Source organism: Sarcophilus harrisii, chromosome 1 (assembly GCF_902635505.1).
Source record: "Sarcophilus harrisii chromosome 1, mSarHar1.11, whole genome shotgun sequence".
Classification (NCBI taxonomy): Eukaryota; Metazoa; Chordata; class Mammalia; order Dasyuromorphia; family Dasyuridae; genus Sarcophilus; species Sarcophilus harrisii.
The window spans coordinates 649,828,160-649,846,526 of NC_045426.1; the positions used below are offsets into that span (position 1 = coordinate 649,828,160).

The 18,367-nt window shown below is 33.6% G+C and overlaps 1 protein-coding gene across 1 annotated transcript in view; it reads right to left on the minus strand.

Annotated features, from left to right (window-relative positions):
* Positions 1-18,367, minus strand: part of C1H19orf57 (chromosome 1 C19orf57 homolog) — a 38,103-nt gene that overhangs the window by 17,307 nt on the left and 2,429 nt on the right. Inside the window, exons 2-5 of the mRNA XM_023496768.2 lie at positions 18,241-18,292; positions 9,501-9,663; positions 7,377-7,458; positions 3,858-3,962 (exon numbers count right to left, since the gene is read on the minus strand). Coding sequence (XP_023352536.1) covers positions 3,858-3,962; positions 7,377-7,458; positions 9,501-9,663; positions 18,241-18,292 — 402 coding nt within the window. The remainder of the gene's footprint in view (positions 1-3,857; positions 3,963-7,376; positions 7,459-9,500; positions 9,664-18,240; positions 18,293-18,367) is intronic.

Consider the following 18,367-nt stretch of genomic DNA (forward strand, 5'->3'; position numbering starts at 1 on the left):
TTAGAATTATGGTCAAACAAATAAACTTAGTATAAAATTCTTCAAGTCTGTAAGTTACAGAGGAGTTACCAATCTGCATTAGTTTCTACACTGGAGTTCCCTGTATTAAGAAAATCTAGGTGGGAACCAAAGAAAATGTTAAATGTTTTAACATGTATTGGTCAACTTGCCATCTGGGGGAGGGAGGGAGGGGAAGAAAGGGAAAAATTGGAACAAAGGATTTTGCAATTGTCAATGCTGAAAAATTACCCATGCATATATCTTGTAAATAAAAAGCTAAAAAATTTTTAAAATCACATAAAAAAAAAAAAACAAAGAAAATGTTAAGCCCCATATAAGTAGTGCCAACCATGAGCACTATGAGAGCCAAGATAGCAGAGTCCAGGCTGGGACCTCACTGAACTCTCCCAACATGCTCCCTTCTAAACAACTTTAAAATAACACCTCAAATCAAATTTTGGAATAGCAGAGTCAACAAAAGGTCAGAGGGAAACATTTTTTTCAGACTAAGACAACTTAGGAAGGCTGAAGGAGAGGTTTGTAACATCATTGTGAATGCACGCTGGGGCATGTAAGAGCATCAGTAGTGAGCCTTAGAAGTAGCCTCAATAGCAACAGCTTCTGGAATTCTCAGCCTGGAGACAGTAAATGGATCAGAAAACATTAAAAAGAGGTTATAGGAGCTGGCACTATATATATGGGCCCTTGATCAGTTCCATGAACAAAAGAACTACTAATGTGCAGAGGGTTCAGGGATAAAAACTTCCTAGGTAAAAACTGGGGCACAGACCAGAAATGCAGTGACCACACCTCTCCCAGGAAAACAACACTTTAGGAACATCAAAAATTTATAGACTCCTAAGAACAATCTCTGAAATCTCAGGAAAAAAAAGCAGCACAAAAAGTCTGAATCTTGGCATGGCACAGTGTCTTCCCACTTCCAGGAGAGCAGAGCCCAACTTTATCATAAAGTTTAAAGTGAAGAAATAAGCTAGGAAAACGTATAAACAATAATAACAAAAAATTGACCATAAAAAGCTATTATTGTGATAGGGAAGAAACTTAGAAGACAAAAATGTGAAAAGAGCCACAAAGCCTCAAAGAAAAATACTAATTAGAACCAAGACCAGCAAAGAATTCCTGGAGAGTTGAAAAGATAAGCATGGTAGAGAAAAAATTGTGAAAAGAAATAAGAGGGATGGAAGACAATTATGAAAAGAGAATTAACTGCTTGGTAAAAGAGGCACAAAAAAAAGAGGAAGAAAAATATCTTAAAAAACAGATTTGGCCTAATGATAAAAAAAAGGCACAAAAATTCACTGAAGGAAAGAACGCCTTAAAAGTTAGAATTGGGCAAGTGGTAATGACTCCTTGACATTTCAAGCAACAACAAAACAAAATAAAAATAAAATGTGAAATATCTCACTGAAAAAACATTCAACCTAGAAAATAGATTGAGGAGAGATAATTTAAGAATTATTGGACTACCTGTCAGGATTGAAAAAAGAGCCTAGACATCATACTTTAAGAAATTATCAAGGAAAATTATCCCAATATCTTAGATTCAGAGGGTAAAATAGAAATAGAAAGAATTCACCAAATATTACTGAAAGAGATCCCAAAATAAAAATTCATAAGAATATCAAAGCCAAATTTTTCGGAGGGAGAGAGGAAGGGAAAGCGAGAGAGACAAAGAGGGAGAAAGAGAGAGCGGGAGAGAAGGATAAACAGAGGGAAATGAGAGAAACACTTGGGACAGAAAGACATACAGAGTTGAAATGAAGGGCTGAAGAAGAATCTATTATGCTTTATGCATAAATGAAGAGAAAAAGGGTGGCAAAGATGATCTTAGACAAAGCAAAACACACATAATTGAAAGAGATAGGAAACTTGTTCAGTCATTTCAGTTGTAATTGACTTTTTGACTGTGGACCATAATATCCATGGGTTTTTTTTTTTTTTTTGACAAAGATACTGGAGTGTAATCTCCTTCTCCAATGGATTAAGGCAAACAGAAATTAAGGGACTTACCCAGGGTCACAGAGCTAATAAGTGTCTGAGACTGTATTTAAACTCAAGTCTTCCTGACTCCAGGCCTACTTACCTGCCTCCAAATCAAGGAAACTATATTTTGCAAGATACTACAGACAATGAAGTAATAAAAAAATGTTTATAGTAAGTGTCTCTGATAAAGGTCTCATTTCTCAAATGTAAAAAGAATTGAGTCAAAATTTTAAAATTATAGCCATTCCCCAATTGATAAATGATCAAATGATATGAATAGGTAGTTTTTATAAAAAGAAATCAAGGCTATCAATAGTAAAATGAAATAATGCTCTAAATCACAATTGAGCTAAGAAAGGCAAATTAAAACAACTTTATGGTACCACCTCACACCTATCATTAATGACAAATACTGGAAGGGATGAAGGAAAATAGATATATTAGTAGCAATGGTAGAACAATGAACTATTTTGAAAAGCAATCTGGAATTAGGGCTATAAAACTAGGCATACCCTTTGATCCAGCAATACCACTATTAGGTCTGTACCTAAGGAAAAGGACCTTTATAACAGCTTTTTTTGTGATAGCAAAGAATTGAAAATTGCGGTAATGCTCATCAATTGGGAAATGGCTGAATAAATTGTCCATAATGATTGTGATGAAGTACTATTGTGCTATAAGATAATGAGGGGAGTGGTTTCAGGAAAAACAAAACATGGCAAAACTAATATGAACTGATGAAAAGTGAAGTGAGAAGATCATTGTGCATAGAAGAGATAGGATACACATTGTTCTTGAAAAATAGTTAGTGTATTAATAACCAGAGAGAAGGAAGAGAGGACATACTTTCCACAGCTGTTTAAAGAAGAACTAAGAATGAGCCAAGAATATCTGGATGACAATGAATAGAACCATCTGGCTTAAGCTAAGGGGTCAAAATGTGAAGCTACATCACAAAATGTACTTACTTGGAATGAGAAGACTGCACCCAGTGGGCATAGGCACAGAAGGTTAATAGCTGCCCTCTCTTCCTTTTTCACACAGAATTATTGCTGTCTCCAGAATCTAGTATCTAGATACTTGCTTCTTTATTAGTTCCTTACAGCCACCAAAGTCCATAACAAATTGATAACTCTGGTGATACTTTGAGATATAACTGACCAACTACAGGTCAATAAAACATTTTCATCCAATTTCATCAAAGCCACTGGGAACTACCTTTCTCAACTACTTGGTTTTGACAAGAGTCTCCCTCACTTTTTTTTTCCTATTGGGAGTTGCTAAATTTAAATATTTAAAGTTATAGTTCTCTTCAGCAATATTCATAGTCAGAGATATCAATACCATCGGCAACTATAACTCAAAGCAGTATCTTGTTCATGTTTAAGACCATAAGTCTGCCACAGGCCCAAGAAAACTTGAAAATAAAAGATTAATTACAGGGCTCTAAACTGGGTTTTCATCATCTTTGTACGTGACCTATTAGAAAAGTATATAAACCTGGTTTTGTCTTTTTTGATTCCCACAGAGCCATCCTAAATTCCTTTATTTAAAAAAAAAGTGCAATATGGTTTCTTAATGGGGGCTGAGAGTGGGGATAAGAGAAAGAATTTGGAACTCAAATGTTTTTAAAACAAATGAAAAAAATTGTTTTGAATGTAACTGGCATCAAAACTAATTAATTAACTAATTTTAAAAGTTTCCATGTATATATTAAAGTATACCTACTTTCAGGGGCAAAGACTGACCATTTAAAACTCAACATAATTCACATAAAGCAAAAAAGATTATTTTGGCAGTAGTGTTAGCCAAATAGTAAGATGATTTCAACATAGCATATTTCAGAGCTGTACCTGTTTAGTATTCTTACTCCTAGAAGTTTCTTTCTTTCTCTCAGTTTTTTGTGTCAAAGATTTCTTTGATTGTGGAAACACTGGGACAAACTTCATTTCTGAGTTCTATAAACCATAGTAAAAGAGAAAAGTCAAAGTAAAAGATAAAGAAAAAGTCCTTTAAAGTTTTCCCTTTTAAACTAAAAGATTAACCATATCCGTGTATTCTTTTGATACTACTGAGAAATATACACAGAAGTGAATTTTTATAGTTGTCTAAAAAATGTGGCTCCATATCTATTTCATAGTTAGGCAGTGGGAAGTTATACTTTTGATTTGTTTTTAGCTTTTCAGAGATTTTTTTTTTTTTGCCTCACTTTTATCTTTCAATATGTCCCTTCACCTATCTCCTATCCAAAGATCCTATCCCTTAAAAAAACAAAATTAAAAAGAAAAAGAAAAAGCAATTCAGCAAAATATATTGAATAAGTTTTACAGTATATTTCTCATTACGTCACATCCCTCCACATCTGCAAAGAAGGAAGGGAATTACACAGTCATATTTCTTTTTTAGGGATAAGCTTAGTTATTATGTTTTTATAGTTTTAATGTTCAGTTTTTATTTTTTGGTTGTTATTCTTTCTATTTATATTGTTGTATTTATTGGGCATATTCTTTTCCTGGTTCTACTTATTTGTATTTTGTATCAATTTATTGAAATGCTTCCCATACTTCTCTGTATTCTTCATGGTAATTTCTTATGATGCAAGAATAATTTTCCATTACATTTACACACTATAATTTGCTTGTCTATGTCCCAGTCAATAGGCATCTACAATTCTTTACTACTACATAAAAAAACTTTTATAATTATTTTGCCATACTAAAAACTGGAAACTGAGTGGATGCCCATCAGTTGGAGAATGGTTGAATAAATTGTGGTATATGAAAATTATGGAATATTACTGTTCTGTAAGAAATGACCAACAGGATAATTTCAGAAAGGCCTGGAGAGACTTACATGAACTGATGCTGAGTGAAATGAGTAGGACCAGGAGATCATTATATACTTCAACAACAATACTATATGATGACCAGTTCTGATGGACCAGGCCATCCTCAGCAACGAGATCAACCAAATCATTTCTAATGGAGCAGTAATGAACTGAACTAGCTATGCCCAGAAAAAGAACTCTGGGAGATGACTAAAAACCATTACATTGAATTCCCAATCCCTATATTTATGCACACCTGCATTTTTGATTTCCTTCACAAGCTAATTGTACAATATTTCAGAGTCTGATTCTTTTTCTACAGCAAAATAACGTTTTGGTCAGGTATACTTATTGTGTATCTAATTTATGTTTTAATATATTTAACATCTACTGGTCATCCTGCCATCTAGGGGAGGGGGTGAGGGGGAGGTAAGAGGTGAAAAATTGGAACAAGAGGTTTGGCAATTGTTAATGCTGTAAAGTTACCCATGTATATATCCTGTAAATAAAAGGCTATTAAATAAAAACAAAAATTATTTTGCCATATAGGATCTTTCTTTACTATCTCTGGTCTCCTTAAAGTATATTCCTACTAGGAGGATCTCTGGTCAAAGGATATAAACATTTTACTCACACTCAGCATATTTCTAAATTACTTTTCATAATGGATATTCCAAATCCTGATTTTGTCATTTTTTGAAAATTTTCTGGTTTTAAGGTAAAACCTCCAAATTGTTTTGATTTGCATTTTACCTAATATTAGAAATCTGAGGCAAACTTTTATATGATTTTTGGCTTTCAATTCTTTTGAAAACTTCTTGTTCACATTCTTTCACCATTTAACTACTAGGAAATGATTCTTGGTCTTACATATTTGTGTTGGTTCTTTATATGCCCTGGATATCAGAATCTTATTTTATGTTTGCTGTAAAGAGATTTTCCCCCAAAATCAATCACTTTTTCCTATTCTTGATCCTTTCCTATCATTTATTTTATAAAAGCTTTTCTCATCCTATAATCTACATAATCTATTTCATTTTTAAGAATCTTCTTTATTCCTCCTTTGGTTGTTATAGCCAAAATTCTCTTCTATTTTTTTTTATGGTGTGACCTTTAACATTCAGGTCACAAATTAATTTTGAACTTATTACAGTATAATGTAAGCTGTTGGAATAAACCCAATTTCTGCCAAACTGCTCTCTAATTTTCCCAGCAGTTCTTGTCAAAAAGATAATTTTTCCTTAAGTAATTTATATTCTTGGGTTTAATTAATATTCTTGAATACTAAGTTACTGGATTCACTGGTTTCTGATTATTTATCATACAGCAGTTTCTACTAATCTACTTTTCTATTTTTAGTCAATCCCAAATAACTTTATTGCTTTATGCAAAATTTGAAATCAGGAAGTGCTACATATCCTTCATTTCTACTTTTTAAAAATTATTTCCCTTGAGATTCTGAAATTTTTATTCTTCTAAATGAATTTTATTATTTGACTAGTCTAATCTCTTTGATATTTTGATTGCTATAGCACTCAATCTGCAAATCAATTTAGGTAGCATCATCTCATTTTTTATCATACTGGTGCTGTCCAACCATTATAATAACTATTTAATTCAATATATATTTATGAAGCACCTACTATTTGTCAGACACTATGCTAAGTGCTGAGGACACAAAAAGAGACAAAAGACAATATTTTCTTTCAAGGAACTTAAAATCTAATATCCTTCTAATTATATGTCATTTTTTCTTTAAAGAATAATAATTGTATCTATAAAGTTTTTGGTATATCTTAATAGATTGATTACCATATATTGCATGCAATTTGTATTTATTTTGAATGGGATATCCTTGTTTTCTTCTCCTAAATTGTTATTTTTGAATAGAAGTGTTATTGATTTTTGTGGGTTTTTATTTTTGTATCCTGCTACTTTACTGAAACTATTGTCTCAGTTAGTTTCTTTGCTGATTCTCTAGAACTTTCTTTGCAAATCATTGAATTATCAACAAAGAGGAATAGTTTTTATCTCATCTTTGCCTATTTGTGATTTTAATTGCCTTCGCTTTTATTATTATTATCACTAATGTTCCTAACAAATAACCAAAGAGAAAAGGAGTTATCTTTCTTTATTCCTGTATTTATTGGGAAAGTTTCTAATGTCTTTTCATTAAATATGATATTAGTTTGGGATTTTAGGTATATAGTTTTTCATATTAAAATGTTTCTATGCCTATGCTTTATAGTTTTTAGCATAAATGAAAATTGTATGTTGTTAAGGAATTCTTCTGCATCCATTGATATAAGCATGTGAGGGTTTTTTGGTGAGGTGGGGGAGAGGAGTATTGTCTTTTTAATATGATTATTAATGATTAACAACTCAATTATTAATAATGTCTTCCTAATGTTGAATCATATATGCATCTCTGTAATTGAATTTATAATCCAACTAAATCTTGGTAAATAAAGGCAGGTTGCACTTTTAGGGACTACTGAAGTCTTATTAGCTGTAGAATACCTGGAGGCTTTGAAAACAGGCTCACCTGGGAAAAAGAAAAAGGAATTTGGTCCTTTCTTGGTTGCCTAGGTTCCTTGGTAGGATCATCTGTTCTTTCATCAACTGAACTAGTTGGAGAAAGAGATTAAATTAAAGAGAAATTATAACTCAACTGGAATGTCAATTGAAATAGAAAAGAAACATAAAGAACTAATCAATAAACAGTTATCAATAATATTTAAAAATAATACCATGAGTATTTGACATACTCTTCTCAAAATTAAACTAAGTAAAGTCTAGCATCTTTCTGATGAATAGAACAAAGACTGGTTGATACAAGCCCTCCTGAAAAAAACAATTTAAATAAGCAAAATGTTGAATAATAAAATTAGAGAATTATCCCCTGTTGTAGGTTAGATATACTTTTATTGGATGTCCCCATAACTACTGGCTGCCTCCTAAAGGCAACATGGTACTAAAAAGAGCTCTGGATTTGGAATGAAAAGCCCTAGGCTTGACTCTCTACTGCTGCTTACTAGTTATATGACCTTTTGCAAGTCCATTGATCTTTTTCTCCTTTATAACACAGCAGGAATTTGACTTTTATGTCCTCATTGAGCAATCTTAGTTCAAGGAGAAGGAGGGAAACAGAATAAACAATGAAACTGCACTGGAAGGTAGGGCAGTTGCCTTCAAAGGATTGAAAGATTTGGAATTTTAGGGTCTTTAGAGATCATCTAATCCAATTACCTTATGAGGGATCTAAGGCCCAAGGAAATTAAGTGATTGGTTCATTATCACAAAAATAGGTAGTAGAATCAAAATTTGAACCCCAATCCTATCACATGACCTTAAGCAAATCATTCCATACTCTCTGATCTCTATAGTTCTATCTACTCCCACTTCATAATGTACATGAGGATATGTCTGTGTTTAGCATTTTTAAAAGTGAAAATGGTATTCTAGTAAGTTAAATTATATTACTTGCTAGAACTATATCAACTATATAATTCCTTAAAGCAAAAGTTCTATCATTCTCCCTCAAAGAGCAAGCTTCAAAGCTATTCCTCTTTACAGTGGAAAAGCTTGTCAAAAAGAAAATAAAAATCTTTAGGATACTTTGATTGTTTTCTGCTGGATCATGCAATGGACTGCAATTGCATTATTTTGTCTGATATTCAAAATGGTTGGGAAGATTTCTTCCTGTTTCTAAAATTATGATAATGTTTATCTCTGCCCAAGTGATTTTTTGTTGCACCTTAGTTCCTTAGATAATAGATCTCTGCATCCTAAGTGGAGATAAGAAAGACAAGTTTTTTCAATCCTATGTTCATCCTATTCAGACAGCCATTCCCTAGAATCCCTGGGAACCAAAAATTTTAAACATTCCAAATATGTAGCAGAAATATGAACTTTTTATATAAAGAAAAAACTTCCAAGTCACCCTTGGGATAAGCTGCTACCTTTCTTCCCTGAGTAGCCATCAATAGTGCCAACTCAGAGCTTATTTTCTCTATACTGACACCCCATCTATCTATACTCATCGATCTGAGACCACAAGTCTCTTTATTACCCAAAACCCAACAGAAAACCCTCTTTGTTGCTGCAATCCTCCTAAGAACAATGAGACTTGCCACTTTATTCCCAATGACCATTTGGGGAGATGCTACCTTTTCCTTCTTCTTTCAGCTGATCTGAGACCAGACTTTTGTTCTACTCAGATAACTAACTAATAGAGACCCAACTCAAAGCACAGACCTGAGGAGCATCCCATCTCATTCCTGGCTTTACCAAAACTTCAAGGAATATCTTTCAGTAAATTGCATTAGGATTCTTAAATTCTGGGCATGTGGCCAATTATATTTTTTTTCTCCCCTCCTCTAAGGGAAGTGCCTATTTTAATCATAAAATCATTCAGTTAAAGGATACTAAGTAATATGAACAAGAGAATCAGATCAATTCTTCTTTTCAATTATTTTGAAACTATAAAAAGTAACTCTAGTTTATTTGAGAAAAGGAAGAGAGTACTAAAACAGAAAGGTACTAGTAGCATGCATTATTTTGGTTCATCTTGTTCTTCCAAAAGAATTCTCACTTCCTTATACTAATGCCCTGGCAATTGCTTACAGGCTGCTGGGAAGAGTCTGTATGACATTTTACTTTAGGTTACCTGATATCTGCTTGGCTACTGTCTTTTCCATCTTGTTTAGTGACTGTTGCTATTTCTGAATCTTCCAAATTAAAGTATCTTCCCATTCCAGAATTCTCAGACTTCATGTCAATATTTTCTTTCCTTGAGGTCTTTTTGGATTTAAGAAGATGGTTCGCATCTCCTGATTTGGAGACAAAGGAGAAAAGATAAACAGGTATGTGAAGCGTCACCTTGGACATAGCAGGTGGCATTGCCTTCCAAATAATTCAATAAAGCTAGTTCACTGCTTGATTAGGAAATGAAAGGTTTATTTAATGTATATTTGGCAAAAGAAGTTCTTCCTGCAAAAATTCTTACATGAGTTCTTGCAGAAATTCTTCTTAGCTATCAGTTAAATGGGAGCTTGATTTAACTATTTTCCTATGAAAATACTAAGACTAAGGTCTTATGTGTGACCAATAAGTCTTAATGACTTATCTAGGCACTTAAAATATACTGAATTTTAAATTACAAAGTATGCCTACGTTGATTCAATTGGGTGAAGATATAGGGAGAAAAGACAAAAGCAGAAAATCTTGATAAATCCTCCTCAACCGCCCCACCCCCAATTTAAGCCAAGATGATAACTTTTAAGTTTTGTGCCTCATTTCCTATTTGGCCTATCTGGTTTTTTAAAGCATTGTTTTTATCAGTATCTTTTTTTTTTTTTTTTTTTTTTTTTTGCCTCATTTAACATACTGCTAACTCTTTTCATGATGTTCTTATGTCAGTCTCATTTCTTTTCCCATTTTTCCTATACCTCTCTTATTTGATTTTTAATAATCCTTTTGGAGTTTTTCCAGGAATCATTTTTGGGCCTATGCCCAATACATCTTTTAATTTGATGCACTGCATATTGCTGTTTTGGCCCTATTATCTTCTTCTGAATTTGTTTTGACCTTTCACCAGAGTAACTTTTAATGAGCAATTCTTTGTTGTTTAATGTTAATTTTATGTTAAAGTTGCACTTAAGAGGAAACTGAATTTTGAACATGAGTTCTAGGTAGGGATGAAATTCTGTGAGAGGTAAGATATCGGGAGAGATTTTGCATATATGCATACATCTCAGTTCTTCTCCCTTTTGTTATTTCATGGGTTATGTATTGGAGAAAGACTGTCAGTTTACAGTTTACCATTCCATCTAAATCTTTCCATATGGCTTGTCTACTGTTCTTTCACATTCAGGTGCCAATGTGGATGCCAGAAGGTTAACAGGAAAGACAATGGAATGTCTGCAAGTTGGCAAAATATGACCAGAGCCAGCAAGGGCCAGAGTACCACCCAGCATTAACATTTTCAACATGCTATACATCATTAAAGCAGTTGCCAGAGTCCCTAACTTCTGTGACCAGGACTGGTTAAAATTAAGATATAGGCCTAGAACAGAGATGTAAGTTACCCTTTCTGCACTACTGGTTTAAGTTAAGTCTACGCAAGAGACAGAATTGCAGGCATCTGGACACACACACACACAAACACACACACACACATTCAGCCATTTTGTTTTTATATCATCTCCATTTCTTAATATAACCCAGATGGACATGTCCAGACCAGCCCCAGTGACACACTAATAAATCTAGTTTAAATTTTCTCTAACCCATCAATCCATTCCTTGCTACAATAACTATAAAAAGATGAGGGGGGAAAACAGTTCAACAAAACTAACCAATAGACCAATTGTATATATATTATTCCATAATCCACATCCAACTCTGCAAATAAGAAAATAGCATGCTTCTTTGAAGGGAGCTTGGTCACCATAATTACAGAGTGTTCATTTTCATTTTTTTGTTCTTTCGATTTACATTGACAATTACTATAGATACTCCCACCCTTCTTATTTATTTCACATTTCTGAAATCTTTCTAGGCTGCTCTGAATTCCTCATATACATTGTTTCTTATATATAGTTGCATTCCATCTATGTATCACAATTTAACTCTTTCTTCAATTGATGGGCTTCTACTTTTTAAAAAGCTCTTTGCTATGATAAAATGTGCTGCTATGAATATTTTGGGACCTTTTCCTTCTGCCTTTACTATCTTTGAAGTATGTGCCTAGCAAGGGGATCTCTGGATCAAAGCAAATTGCTGGATATTTTAGTCACTTTTCCAACATAATTCCAATTGCTTTAGAGAATGGTTGGTATTGGTATGTATTTTCCTATAGCCCCTCCAAAAAGACATGACTTTTCATCTTTGCCAATTTTGCCAACTGTTACAATCTTTGCCAGTTTTCTGCAGGTGATATAAAACCTTAGAATTATTTTAGTTTTTTTTTAATTATTGGTTACTTGGAACAATTTTTATCTGACTGCCAACAGGCTATAATTCTTCTTTTGAGAACTATTACTTTGAGAATTTATCCCTGAAGAAAATTCTTGGTCTTAAGTATTTGTGTTAATTTACAATATATTTTAGCTATAAGAACCTTATAAGAGATATTTGATGCAAAGATTTTTCCCCAATTTATTTCCTTGTTCTACTAGCTACATTTATTATCTATTCAAGATAGTTTTGATTTCATATAATTGAACTTATCCACTTTATCTTCAGTGATTACCTCTATTGCTTGTTTGGTTAAGAATTTTCTCCTGATATCCTGAAAGAGATCTGAAAATGCAAAGTCCCAAGAATAGTATAGCCAAATTCCAGAGCTCCCAGGTCAAGAAGAAAATATTGCAAACAGCCAGAATGAAACAATTCAAATATTGTGAAGCCTTAGTAAGCATTACACAAGATTTAGCAGCTTCTATATTAAAGGACTGGAGGGCTTGTAATATGATATTCTGGAGTGCAAAGGAGCTAGAATTACAACCAAGAATCATCCACTCAGCAAAAGTTCTTCAGGGGAAAAAAAAAATGGATATTCCATGAAATAGATGACTTTCAAGCATTCTTGATGAAAAGGCCAGATCTTAATAGAAAATTTGACTTTGAATACAAGACTCAAGAAACGTATAAAAAGACAAACAAGAAAAGGAAATCTTAAGGGACTTAATAAAGTTATATTGTTTATATCTTTACATGGGAAGATACTTGCAACTCGTAAAAATTTTCTCATTATTGTGGTAGTTAGAAGGAGTATAAATAGAGGGCACAGGAATGAGTTGGATGTGAAGGAATATCTGAAAAAATAGAATTAAGGAGTAAGAGAGGAATGTACTGGGAGAAAGGGAAAAGGAGAGGTAAAATGGGATAAATGATCTCTGAAAGAAGCAAGAAAAAGCTTTACGGTAAAGGGAAAGAGGAGAGAAAGGGAGTGAGTAAAACTTATTCTCATCAGAATTGGCTCAAAGAGGGAACAACATACATATTTATTTGGGTATAGAAGAAATCTTTTTACAAGAAAATAGGATTGCTTGCCATCTAGAGGAAGGGGTGGAGGGAGGGAGGGGAAAAAATCGGAACAGAAGTGAGTGCAAGGGATAATGTTGTAAAAAATTACCCTGGCATGGGTTCTGTCAATAAAAAGTTATAAAAAAAAAAAAAAGAAGAAAAGAAAATAGGAGGGAATGGGGATAAGGAAAAAGGGGAGGTTATAAAAGGAGGGCAGATTGGGGGAGGGGATAGTCAGAAGCAAAACAATTTTAAGGAGACAGGTTACAAGGAGAGACAGAATAGAATAAACTGAAGCAGAGCAAGGGAAATACAATTAGCAATAGTAATTGTGGGGAAAAAAAAACTGAATCAAGTTTCTCTAATAAATGCCCATTTCTTCAACATATAGAGTTGTAGTCAAATTTATAAAAATGAGAGACATTCCTCAGTTGAAAATGTTCAAAAGATATGAACAGTTTTCCGATGAAGTAATCAAAGCTTTATATGAAATATAGCTGTAGAAGCTATATGAAAAAAATGCTCTAATTCACTATTAGAGAAATGCAAATTTTAAAAATTCTGAGACATATATATATATATATATATATATATATACTCATACATATTAGATTGGAAAATAGGACAGAGGAGAAAAATGATAAATGTTGGGGAGAATGTGGAAAAAATGAGGCATTGATGGAATGGAACTGGTAAAATTATAAATTGATTCAACCATTCTCTATAGCAATTTGGAACTATGCCCAAAGATTATAAAACCACACATGCCATCTGATTTATCAATACCACTTCTAGGCATGTATCCTAGAAGAGATTAAAAAAAAAAAAGGAAAAAGATTTATATGATGAAAATATTTATGAGGTCTTTTTGGGGAACAAATAATTGGAAATTAGGGGGATGCCCATCAATTGAGGAATGGCTAAACAAATTATGATATATGATTATGATGGAATACTATTGTGCTATAAGAAATGATGAACAGGATGCTCCCCCCCAAAAAAAAACTTGGAAAGACTTGCAGAAGCTGTTGCAAAGTGAAATGTACTATGTATAAAGTAATAGCAATATTGTTAAGATCAGCTGTGAATGAGTTAGCTATTCTCAGCAATACAGTGATGCAAGACAACTCTGAAGAACTCAAAATGAAAAAAATGCTATTTATTCCCAGAAAAAAGAACTAATGATGTCTATAGACAGATTGAAGCATATTTTTCTTTATTTTTCCTGAGGGTTTTTATATTTTCTTTACATGACTTAAAATAGAAATGTTTTGCATGATTATAATTGTATAACTTATATCTGATTGCTAGCCTTCTCAATTGTGGCCAGGGAGGATGGGAGAGAAGTTGGAGCTCCAAAGTTTTAAAAACAAATGTTAAAAATTGTTTTACGTGCAATTGGGGGAAAATCAAATACTAAATTTTTAAAAATTTCCCCTTGAACCAAGACTGTGAAAAATACCTGATAATTTTCTCCCAGTGTATTTTTTTAAAATTCAGGTTGTGTTCATTTTGACTGTATTGTGATAAATGAATGGAAAAGTATTTATTAAACACCTGACGTGCCAGGCCACTGGATGTGGTGTTAGATGGTAGTCTGAATTCTGCCAGATTGCTTTTCAATTTTTTGTAGTTCTTGTCAAAATAAGAATTCTTCCTAGAGTAATTTATATTCTAGCCCTTACTGAACTCTGGATTATTAAATTCACTATTTTTAGTCTTCTTATTCTGGCCTATTCTACTGTTTCAATTGAAGTTACCTAATAGCCCAGGAGCTTTTTTGAGAGATAAATTAAGTGTTTAGGTGGAAGGAGGACAAACTCCTCCCTTATAATTTTTCCTTACTCTGTATTGATATAGGTAGGCTTGACCTCTGAACCGGAAACTCAGACACAATTATTTCCCTTAATCTTTCTGTCCATAAGGTTAGCCACAATGAGGATGGTTGGGAGCAACAAGTAGTAAAAGGGCTGAGGTCTCTACAGACTATCTCTTGGCATGTAGTTTATTAATTTCATTTGTACAATAAAATGTATATGGCCACAGTGTGTATTATCTGTTCAATGTAAAGGAAATCTCCTAGACAGTGGGATAAGAAGGATGTAGACAAATCAAGAGCTCCATTATTTTAGAAATTTATAGTGATAGTTCATATTTAATTTCCCCTAGATTAAAATTTGAATCTGGCTCTTGAAGAAGACTATTCCTGCCCAATTGTGCCTTGGGTAGGAACAAAAGTGATTTAAGAGCTGTCAAGCACACTTTATCTTATTATTATTTTTTTCACTGATAACCATTGGGAGTTTATTTTTTATGTAAAAACTGCACTTATCAGTTGCTTTCTATGTCCAAGCATAGCACAGCACTTGGAGTAACAGAACTTTAGTTCAAATCCTGTCTGCTATTTATTTACATTAACAAGTCATTTAACCTTTCTAGATTTTGCTTTGCTCATCTGTAAAATGATAGGATTGGACTAGATGACATTAAAACTCCTTTCTTGATCTAGAACTACTTTCTTTTCTATGGGCAAATAAAAAATACATAAGTTTAGATTAAAACAGGAAAGCATTTAGTTGAATACAAGAAAGGATTTTTTTACCCTTGAGACAATAAAATATTAGAAAGAGCAAGTTAAAAAAATTGCAAAATCTCCATCACTTCATGGAGATCATCAGGAGGATAGGACAAACACCTGTACCAGACAATCTAGATAATCAGTTACCTAAATTTACAAGCAAATAAAACATCTTTTGAGGGACCTTTCAACAATGGTAGGATTCAGTGATTTTACTTATCTAATCGTATGGTCTTCCATATCTCACATATCTTAAATAATTCCAATGGAAGAACAGTAAAAGTGAAATGATAAAAAGAGACTTTAATACAGAGTTTCCACACTCAATTCACCCACATGGCAAGAGGTTTTGGTATGAAGTCCAATGCCTAATTGCAAGTAACAATAAGACCCATATCTCTAATTTATCCAGCAATTTAAAGATTACCAGGGCAGCTAGATGGTCCAGTGAATAGAGAACTGGGCTTGGGGTCAGAAAGACCTGAGTCTTTCAGATCCAACTATTATCAAGCACACTTTATTGAGTATTGGGATTCTGAAGGTTTAAAAATAGTCAGTCAACATTCCGTATTGGATACTGGACTGGTAGTCCAAGGGTGGCATTACGTTTTGTTGCTAGGGAATTAAATTATTTTCTTTAGGTTTTCATTAAGCGTCACCTGCAACATCCTATCTGTATACACGAGACATTCACCAAGTACACAGTCAACCACAACACCATTTCATTAATTCAGTGCTTAACTGAATTATCTGCAAGGTACTATTCAATTTTTGTGGGGGATGAAAATGAGAATTGGCTTCTGCTCTCAAGACGTTTATAAAATTCAGACATATCAATAGCTATAATTCATATTAGAATCTTTGAGAGATAAAAAGTAGCATGAGGGAGACTGAAATCAACTAATAGTAATTTTCCCCTCTTTTGAATTCTGTCCAACATTATCTCTATAAACATTTGGTTTTGTGGTAGAGGCAGAACAGTGTGGAAGAAAGAGAGAACTTGGAAAAAAAAAAAAGAGAGAGAGAGACCCAGATTGGAATCCTGATTTATACGCAATATGATCAAGGGAAATCAATTAAACTCTGAATCTATTTTCTCCTTTGCAAAATGGAGGTTAATAATACTTGTTTTATTAACTTGCAGGTTTGTTTGAAAGTGTTTTGTAATGGGGGCAGCTGGGTGGCGCAGTGGATAGAGTACCAGACTTGATGTCAGGAGGATGTGAGTTCAAATATGGTCTCAGACACTTCCTACTTCCTAGCTGTGTGATCTTGGGCAAGTCCCAATTGCCTCAGCAAAAAAAAAAAAAAAAAAAAAAGAAAAGAAAAGAAAGAAAGTGTTTTGTAAGGCTTAAAGTACACTGCAAATATGAATTATTATATTTTCTAAAATAAAGTTGAAAGGGATCTTTGAGATCCAATCCAATCACCTAGTTTTCAAAGGTAGAAACTGAGAGAAAAAAGAGAGAAATTGAGGGTTACACAGGTAATAGGAGCAGTCAAGATAAAACTAACATTGCTAGGGAGGTAGTTAGGCAGAGATGGCTTCAGAGCCAGGGTTCAAGTCCCAATTCTGAAATATAATGGCTGTGCAGCTCTGGGCAAGTCACTTAACCACTTAAGCATTCCAGGCAATTCTGTGCCTATGGAAACAAGAAGTTTCAGAGACGGCATCAACATGAACTATCCAGAAGTTCCCTTTACTAATGAAATCACAGGTCCAGACCCTATCCTCATTCTAAAGTAGCAGACCCAAAATTTGAAGCCAGCTTTCTGATTTTCATACCCATTATTCTTTGGTACTTATTTTACTGTTCAAATCATAGATCTATGGAGAGAACTGGAAGGAACAGGTGAGAAATCAAAATGGTTGATACATGGCCAAGGTCATATAGTCAATAAGCATCAGAGGTAGAATTTTAATCTGGGTTCCATGACCAAGCCAGTGAGTGTGCTTCCAACTGTCCCACCATGACTTGAGCTAACCATCTATTGAATAATATATTTAAGTAAAACAAAGTGGTAGTTTTATTTATTTGGGGATTTTCAGATTTAAACACACTGGCTTTTGTTTAGTCCTTTAAACAGTTGTATCAAACAAAGCACAGCACAAACATATGAAAATAGACTGTATCATTCCTGTAAATAATTCCCATAGGGTTATTCCAAGAAAAAACACATTTTAAAGAACTTTGTATTCAGTTCTGAAGGTCAATCAACTCCCTTCTGAAACAAGAAGGAAAGTCTATTTTTTCACATTGTCATATTGTATTCCCACCCACCCCAAACAGGTACAGGCACACTGACTTAAGTATGCTATATCAGTCCAGCTATTCTAAAAGTCAGCATTCTGTTTCCTAATGACCATTATCCGGGAATGCTTTGTTGTTTAGTCCTGTTTGACTCTCTGTGACCACAGGGATCAAAGCTTGTCAGGCCCTTCTGTCATTTACTGTCTCTTAAAGTCTGTCCAAATGCACATTTGTTGTTTTCATGACACTCCATCCAATGCTCTGCAGTCCCCTTTTTCTTTTGCCTTCAAGCTTTCCCAACACCAGGGGCTTTTTCAATGAATTCCATCTTCTTGTTTGAGGAGCACAGTAGTCCTTACAATATTAAGTTTAAAAATGTGTGTATATATATACATATATATATATACACACACACACACACAAGTGCATGTGTGTGTGTTTATTAGTTGGCATTTATTCACAAATTTGTTCTGAGTTCTAGTTTGTCATCCAGCAAAAGTATTTCTCTTTGTTACTTAAAAAAATGATTTGTATGGAAATGAAAGTACCTGAAATCTGTGGCTTCCTCCTCTTGGGCATTTTGACCCTCCTTCTAGAAATCTGCAAACAAAAACTTTCATCACTAGTTATCACCATCAACAGAACTTTAATTAAAGGCTGAAAGCCTGAGGCCCA